Below are 9,372 nucleotides of genomic sequence, written 5' to 3'. Positions count from 1 at the left end.
TTATTTTTTTTTAAGTGGACTCCTGAAATATAATTTATCATTTATAGCCTTTAAACATTTACTTAAACTTTGTGAAACAATTTATAAGTAAATTTTCTATAATACAAATCCCTAATATATTAATTTTTTTTCACAAGGAGTATTAAATTAAAAAAAAAGAAATTACACATTTATGTTCAGCATTTCCCTTTATTGAGTCATTTGTCACTTTAATGATAATTCATAAACATACTACATGAAAGAAATCCCTCAAAACTGGTCCTCTTTTACACTAAATAATAATAAAAAAAAAACTTACACCACATAGTAGAATCAAAAAAAAAAAGTATAAGTAATACATAATCTATTAATATAACATTGTACTTAACAAGATCACGTGATTATTTTTCTATAATCACAAAAACACACGAACAAAAGAGTTGGGGTAGAAAAATTACAAAAATACCTTTTAAAGAATTGGTAATTATTTTTTGTATACGACTACATTTGATTTGGTAAATTATCTCTAACTACTAAGTCAGTAACGTATGTGCTAGACAATAGAAGAATTGCTTGAATAGCCGAAACAGTATACATGCTAATATAAAGAGACAAATGCTTATTCGGCGAGCAGTCAACATCATCCTGTGATAGGATATATATTAAAATACAGCATAGAAAATTTCTGCCTTTTAAAGAAGAATATTTGTAGTGATTTATATTGCGAATCTTGAAACTCAAATATATTCTGTTATACTATTAAACTTAACAACGCTATGCAATGGTGTGCATACTAAACGAATACAAATGTTAGGCCTAGCCTTGGAGATCTGTAATTCCATGAGCTCTTCTCCTGTGGATTCGTAGGCTGTCTTTTCGAGTATAACTTCGTGGACATATGGAACATGCGTAGCGCTCTCTAGCTGTCATATGACGTTTCATATGACGTGTTAAGGTTTGCTTATCGAAGAAAGTATGGTTACAATACTGACATCTTGCACTTGGTGAGTAAGGGATGCCTCTGTCGCGTTGACCTGGTTGTACCTTCGGGGGACTCGCATTGATTTCTCGTTTTACTGTCTTCAGCCAGTTATATAGCTTCTTTGATTGAAATTCCTCTGAAATTAAACAAAACAAAACAAAACAAAACAGCGTGTTAAAATTTTATTTGGCACAAATATCATTTGCTATTCCAACTGAAGAATTTATATTTTAAAAATGTTACATTGAAAAACTTATTACCCATCTATTAGTGAATTTGTCGATTTTCTCAAAAATGAATTATTCTGTGGCTTCTTTTACTGATGACCACATATAAACAAACGTGTAATTGAGTGATCGTTTATAAAAAAAAAATATAAATTAAGGCAACATGTTGATCTATTTTGGATGGAATTAAATCTTTAATGCAAATCATATTTCTTAGTTGAATGTCAGTCTGTGAATTGAATTTTCTAACACGTAAAGAATAACGGTTTAATTCATCAAACATTTAACACAGTATGAAGTTCATTGTGAACAGCTTCAAAATGAAAACAAAAGTGGAGATCACAGTGGAAATCTGATTATCCATCTCAATGGATGAAAAGATTCAAACAGATCTAATTTAGCGGTTGAACCTTCCCAAACAAACAAGACTTCAATCGTACACGATGTACAGTTTCCACTGGATCTTAAATAGATAAATTCGATAAATTCTTTGGTTGTGCGATTAACCGTGTCCCCTTCCTGCTCCCCAGAAGTATAGCTCTTACTTAAACCAATATAAGTTTATGTTCTTCATTCAAAAAGCATCTAATCTCCAGTAGAAAAGTATTAGCACCATTAGATCTAGTTCAAAATATAACTAGCACAACATCAGTAACAATAACAATAGTTTCCTATGACAATTATGCCATGCGTGTAATTATGCGGAAAACAGGTGGACTAAATTCTGAGACTGGAACTTCGGGAGCGATTGTCGACATCCTAGATTCGTTCAGAATTCGAATTCGATCTCAATCTGACACTCCGTGCACTGTTCTTCGATGGTGTTTGAAATTGTCCTTACGCGTATAAGTCCGCAAACAGATGGGGCACTGGAAACGTTGACGAGCTACCAGGTGGCGTTGCATGTGACGCATTAAAGTCGTTCGGTCGTAGAAGGTGTGGTGACAGAATGTACAGCGTGCATTTTGGTCCAGTCCTCGACCTCTGCGTCGTCTGTTCGACCTGAGCCAAGTGTCAAAGCCAGCGAGATAGTAATTGATGGTTCCTATTTTAAAAAAAAAAAAAAAAAAAAAAAATCCTCGAAGAATCAATATCGATCATATTTATTCTTGAAACAATTCATATAAAATTTACAAAACAAAATTCACAGTAAAGAATCTATCGCAATACATATTTCTTAACGCTAAGAGCAAGAGGACACGTCGTAGTCCATAACTAAGTGTGTTATGTGTGCAGTATCTGATGAAAGTCATTCCAGTACACACGAAACGTCACATGAATTGAGAATGTATCCTGTTCTCACTTCCTTTTTCAGATATTCATAACAGGTGCCATCTTCTTATTAGATAGCATGCTTCCAACCCTAGTTTTTAGGGTCTGAATATATTGAAATATTGTATCATATAATTGATTACTGTTCTTTTTAAATGTATTTATTTTATTTAGATAATTTCGACATATTCAATATACAACAGTAGTCCACTATCATAAGCTTATACAACATATATAATATAAAACAGACAATCGTCCATAATATTTTATTTATTATTATTGTTTGTACGACTGCATATGCTTTTGCACCACATAGATGTAGAATGAGATTCATTGTACATCTTTTATGAGATTTGGCTTTTTATGACAAGTCACTGGTATTATGGAATTGTAATCAGCGTCATCTGAGTTGAATATAGATTTCAACGATTTATTGACAGGATGCCAAGAATTTTACGATCACTTAGCTGTATTATGGAAATATTTCTGTCAACTTTATTTATATCGAGCATTGTTCACTTAGCGTCCAAAAAACTGCATATGAAATATTCCTGTAAATTAAAGAACAAAATGACGTAATAAAATTCTAAAAGGGGTTCCACATATATACACACACACACGGTTCAAATCTATAAACTCGGTCACGTTCCTAGTCCGTGGACAGTTCTGCGGTGATGTCGATAATAGTCCTTTCGCGAATAAGTTCTGGAACACACGTTGCACTGAAATCGTTCCCTGGCCACCAGGTGGCGCTCCATGTGCCGTAGGAGGGCGTTTTTGTTATAGAAGGTGTAGTGGCAATAGGCACACCGAGCACTGTCTTGTTGTTGTTTGCCGTGCCGTTGGAATCGGACCCACGTGGTAAGACTGAAGGGCTGAATGGGAGTGCACGTCCCTATAAGGGGAAAGAAATACAAAAAAAAAAAGATATTTAATTGGGAATGAAATGGAGGAGTAAAAAAGAAAAATATTGTATAAGAGCTAGGTGTCGAATCACGGTTATATAGACTAAGTCCAAAGTGAAAAATAATCTGAAGTTATATTTAAAAAAAAAAAAAAAAATCAATATTTTCGTAGTTTCTGGTCCCCTTGGCTTCTCAAATTATTCAGGGTCCTTCCCATGGTGCGATTTGTTCCGATATAGTAGTTATGCCACTAACTTTAACTTTAGCATATCATCATTAAATGATGCCACATTTTTTTTTTTTTCAGGATTTTGCACTGCTCCCACTGTGTCAGACAATTTCAGACTTCTCCCTCTCTAAAAGCCTTTATATATATATATATATATATATATATATATATTTTTTTTTTTTTTTTTTTTTTTTTTTTTTAAAAAAAAAAAACGAATTTTGCTTGTAAAATTTCGAGATCATTTTTTGTAATCTTTACTTCAATAAACTACGCAACGATATTTTGAAATATCGTTGAAATTTTGAAAAATATCTTTTAAAATTTCAAACACACACACACAGATATATTCTCCTTCTTCCTCACTCTCACAAATTTCAACTAAAGGTGAGTTCGTCAGTCTCATGCGTAGGGGGAAGGGTTTTTTTTTCCCGAAGAACTCCTAGTTTTACATCCTTTTGGCCAGAAGAAACCCATATTCATTACACATTGATAGACATCATTACACTGGCCTCATAGCCTTTGTCTTCGGTTGTAATCCCAAACGACTATTAAGGAATATAATCCCTCCCCTCCACTCCTCGAACAGTGTGACAGCAGATACAAGATGTGCATTTTTATACTAAACTAAAACAATCAAAAGATCAAAGGGTGACATATAATGTAAGATTGAGAAGCTCTATCTTTACACCTTATTAAAAGTAACTAAATTTATACAACACCGCCAAGTCCCTCGCTTCGCTCCTCAAAAAAAAAAAGATAGCTAATTTTTTTTAAAAAAAAGAAAGAAATATAATAAATTCTAAACAAATGACATTAAATATAAAATTAACTCCAAATCAATTAAATATAAAGAAATTATGAAATCTTAAACGGTTTAATATTTTGGTTGTTCCTTCCTTGCGACTGTCATGGAAGCAACAACCCCAAATTAAAATTTTCTCTTTTAAGAAGTATAAACGACCTTTGGTTACATGTATGTTACTCAAAAAGTTTTTTTGTTTTTTTTTAAATATTTTATTCAAGGAATGTTTGAATATCTGTTTCATAATATGTGTTATAAATGAAATCCAAAACTCTCGTAACCGGACTTCCATATCAGCACACGTGATACCAGTCTTTTATTTTTATTCAAAAATAGTACAGACATTTACCTATCATAACAGATACATTTTTAACAGAAATAACAAACAACAACACAACTGTATTTTAAACAAGAAATTTGAATGGTTGGTCCAGGACCTCAATAAATCTCGGTCTCGATAATCTCTCTTCGCATTCAAGTTTAGATCATTTATATGCGTTTCTTACTTTGATTTAGTTGTCAAGGTGTTTGTTTGGCTGATTTATTGATACACTCCATGGATGGTCCTTTGATGAAATTTTAAGTAATCTCGTCGACTGTAGGTTCTGCGACAAGTTGGACACTGGTAGCGTTCTCTTGACACAAGATGGCGTTTCATATGACGCATTAAACTAGTCCTATCGTAGAACGTATGATGACAATAACTACATACTTTGCTTTGCATAGGTCCGCGTCCTTGTCCCTTTTCCGTGCGTAACCATTTCTTCAACACCACAGGCCGAAGAGACGATCCTGGAAAGGCATATATATAAATACAAACAGATCTACTGAAAGACATTCAATTATGTCTAACAGAAATGATCACAATACATATATTGTATTCCAGTCTAGATGAAGGATCGTGTATTCGGTCATATTTTTCATTGAGCTTAAATCTGGAAAATACAGTTATTTGTCTAAGAACTTCTGATGCGACTGATCATTTCACTTGCTCTTCACCTGATATATACGGCAAAGTGTCTTCGTTCTCGATCAGTGTTCACTGTTGGGTATGTCCTCAGTTCCAACTCAACTGATATTAAAATTTTTTTACGATATGGGCATGTTGTATACACATTCTGATGACAATTGGATAGTGTAGTATATTCTGGGAAAGGATTCTAGTTCAAAAGCAATGCTATTTTTCTGAGCTCATCATTAACATAAAAATAAGCAGTAAATGATGGCTTAGTGCTTTACGGAGAATGATGGTGATGAAACACTTGCAAAAAAATGTAGTGAAATTAGGCTATTAGATGTCATGGAAAAAAAGTATATACAAATGAGATACAAAAAAGAAGACTATTAGATCTTCAGCCTGCTAATAAGGCGCTGAGAAAAAAAAGAAAAAAAAAAGACAGTAGGCTATAGCGAAAATGTCATCGTTCTATCGCCCATTTCGTTCTTGACCACGTAATGTAGTTGTACATTTCATTTACTTGCAGATTTCATGGAAGAACGACTTAATTGTATATTTCATGGAAGGTGACGCCACAGTTGACAACCATAAACAAAACTATTTTATTATATAGAATGAAATATCGGAAATCTAAATTGTTTTACTTGCCCTCGTCATTTGTAAAAGGATTTTTAATAAATACACTTTTCCATTATTCGTATGTTTTTATTTCGAAACAGCTTTTGTTTCGAAAGTGTAACTTCGCATAGTTAATAACATTTAGATTCGATATTGCGGGAAAACGTACAACACGACATACCATAAAACATAATCATGAAAAAAATTTTTTAAAGAAGTCCATCGGAAAAAAACAACAACTGCAAAATGAATTTAAATTTACAGTTGGCGATATGATAGCCACTCAGATTCGCGACTTCAATAATCAATTAGGTGGTAAGTAAAAAAATAAAATAAATTACTTATAAGTCAAATCATATGCATACACGATGGTATTGCAATCTTCCTTCTACGAGGTATTTCTAGCATCATGCATAATCTGAGAATGTAGTTTAAGACGGCTATGAGTCGCAAATGTCTGCAGGCAGATAGTACACTGGAATTGGTTCTTAGACAGTTGGCGACCCTTGTTGATTTGGACATTTTTCAATTCCGGTAGTCGAAAATGTAAAAATTCTCCGGACCCTTTTCTTACATTCCATCTATAGCAGTGATTAGTATCCATATCCATCATGCTTCTACCTGGAATATTAAAACACGTATCATGTAGTCGATTATAAAGAAAATTCTGTAATCAACGGAAGAAAGAAAAGAGACAGAATACAAATACATAAAAACCAATATAATGTAATGTTTTGTATTGGCTAACGTCAAATAATATTCGTGGATATTTACAGATTAAGCGTATAGACTGACTTAATATAGACATATATGCTTTATCTAATTACCATGAAAATAATTACGCAAATAAGGATGAACCTTGAAATAATTAATACAATGGCTTACCTGTATGGTCATTCAATAAAAGGACTCGGAGATAACTTAGGCTTATTTTGTTTTCGTTTTTTTGCCAAACACTTTTTTGATTCAAGTTCGTATGCAATTTGTAGATTTAGAAACAATAAATAACACACACACAACACAATGTATAGAAACAATAACTTTAATCACTAATAGTACATGCTTCGAACAATAAATTGGCAGTTTTTCTCTAGAACTACAAACAGCTAATGATCGCATGGAAGAAAGTTAAGCTCAGCCTTATTTTTCAAATATAACAATGCGATCATAGGGTCACCGGGTTAGTCAAGTCTCAAACAAACAGTTCTTTTCTAACAGCTTTCAAAAATTGGTCTACAAAACTACGAGGGTGATCAAAACACCAATTTTTCTATTGATACAAAACAGTCAAACAGCAAGGGGGGGGGGGAGGAAAGGTAACGTATTCAACAGTGTAAAAACCTCTGTTTTTTTTTATTTACAAAAAAAGGAGGTTTTTCAAACTACAAATATGTTGAGAACTTCTTTTTTTTAAACGTACGCTTGTAACAAATATAATATAAATAATCTACGTCTCTCTTTACCTGGTAGCAGTTTCCAGATTGCAACGCCACCTATATGGGGAGATGATGTTTGTCTTAAAACAGAGAACTTACACTTTTTTTATGGCATGGGGGAAGACTTTATTCCCACGTGGACCACACTCCTAAATGAGGGATGTTTTCAAAGGTTATCTGCAGCTTCCAACAAACAAAGGTGTTCTCGAACTTCTTAACTTGTTTGAAGACCAACCACGACAATCTTTCGCTGGTACTGTAAGCGTCGAAAATCACTTCCGCTGACGTTCTAGCCTGGTAGTTCAAGTCATTCATGATGTGGCGTGAGGTCATCGAGGGTCAAAAACCTCGTGCCTATCCTCCCCTATTGGCTATATTAGTAAAAAAGAAGAATTAATTGACAAGGAGAGACACTTTTTTTGGATGTGTGTGCGTGCGCGCGCGTATAGATGAGTATTTATTAACACCTGTCATTAGGAAATTAGAGCTGTTCGCAGAGTTTCAAGTCCGTTTGACTTTGTGTCGTGATTTTTAGGCAGTAAAGGAAAATCTGTGACAAGCAGCACATCAAAGTTGGCCGATCTTGGTGGATCCAACAGATTAAAACTAATATCACTAAAATCAATACAGATACGAAGCAACCATGACATTTTTATTTAAAGTTTACAAACTGTCCCGTCCATCTCTGATAATATGAAGTTAGTTGCTGCTTGAAAAACGGAAAAATGTTTTTTTTTTTGTTTTTTTTTTTAAATCTTTTAATTTCAGATGTGCCCATTGAAATGATAGCCAATGTTTTTGTTTTTTTTTCTCCTATAAAAAAAAAAAAGGTTGGATTATTATACAAGGTAGTCGTATTACTTATCAGGTGTGTCTTCTATATGTGTTGATCGGTCAGTGCAGGGGTTAGCAAACTTTTTAGACCACCGACTCCTTCATGGAATCCTTGATCCCCCATCGACCCCTGTCATGTTAAATAAATGTTATCAATAACAAATTTCTCAATTTAAAAATAATAATAGCTTCACCCTTTTCATTGGTAAATGATGGTATAAATCCAAATTTTAAATAGTCTTGCGAATATTGTCGGCACTTCTTATTATCTGGGGCCTCCATTATGGGCACTATAACTTTAAATGAAATACACAGTAAATTCAAAGTTATCAGATCACTGAAAACCACTCTGATAGCTATGGGCGATAAGTGAACAGAGACAATCAGGGCTAGTGTCTTCATCTGGAGAGCTTGCGCTTCTCCCTCGTTGGCTCAGCCAGTTGGCGTTGCATGTTTACTAGGTGTTACTCAAAATCGTTTCAGGTGTTTATTGACCCCTAGACATTTATCGACCCCTTGGATAGTCACATCGATCCCCAGGGGTCGAATTGACCACTTTGCTAACCCCTGGTTTAGTGGGAAGAGGAAGAAAAACGCTCCTCCTCCACCGTCCGAGACTGGTTAACTCAGGTTTAGTTGACAAGGCCTAGCAAATGCTGCGTTCATTCTCGACGGGATCACACCTCAGGTTATTACAATGAAACGGCATGTGATTCTTCTGACTGAAGGGTTGATATATACACGTAAGTCTCATGAACTCAGTGGCCTAGTCACTAATCTTATTACACAACCCCCACCCCCCACCCCAAAAAAAGGGCGTACTGCTGCAATGAATAGCGGGATTTAATACTGCTTATCGAAATGCTATTTACATGCAACGTAAAAAAAAAATGACTGTAAAGCCAAGTGTGTGTGTGTGTGTGTGTGTGTACGTGGGCACGGGGAATTATATTAATTTACAGTTATTGTAACTACCGACAAATGTCTAGAAAATGTGGTTATTAACCCAATGAAATCTATTAAAAAAAACACGCTTAAAGGATTTATGAATTCAGTATAGGCTCTGTAATACAGTCCGCTCGGTAGATATTCTCCATCAACTTCCAGTAATTAAAAACCAACAATACCAT

At 34.2% G+C, this 9,372-nt stretch overlaps 1 protein-coding gene across 1 annotated transcript; it reads right to left on the bottom strand.

The window, feature by feature from the left end:
- Window positions 1-2,645: 2,645 nt before the first annotated feature.
- Window positions 2,646-6,501, bottom strand: LOC150109538 (uncharacterized). Its single transcript, XM_090408871.1, has 2 exons — window positions 6,338-6,501; window positions 2,646-3,355 (listed from the first exon to the last, which is right to left on the bottom strand). The coding sequence occupies exons 1-2, from the start codon at window positions 6,492-6,494 to the stop codon at window positions 3,102-3,104; spliced, it is 411 nt and encodes a 136-aa protein (XP_090264997.1). The 5' UTR covers window positions 6,495-6,501; the 3' UTR covers window positions 2,646-3,101.
- Window positions 6,502-9,372: the final 2,871 nt, after the last annotated feature.

This window comes from Typopeltis vanoorti, chromosome 2 (genome assembly GCF_054136105.1).
Source record: "Typopeltis vanoorti isolate ZY-2024b chromosome 2, IOZ_Tvanoo_1.0, whole genome shotgun sequence".
Lineage (NCBI taxonomy): Eukaryota > Metazoa > Arthropoda > Arachnida > Uropygi > Thelyphonidae > Typopeltis > Typopeltis vanoorti.
The sequence above is the reverse complement of the archived record's forward strand: the minus strand, read 5'-3'. Positions and strand labels throughout refer to the sequence as shown.

Bases quoted from the DNA above. Each gene is read 5' to 3' on its own strand.
- LOC150109538 (XM_090408871.1), bottom strand. From the start codon at position 6,494: ATGTCCAAATCAACAAGGGTCGCCAACTGTCTAAGAACCAATTCCAGT. The intron at 3,356-6,337 runs GTATGCATATGA...TTCCCCTTATAG, and splicing joins GAAGATTGCAATACCATCGT to GGACGTGCACTCCCATTCAG.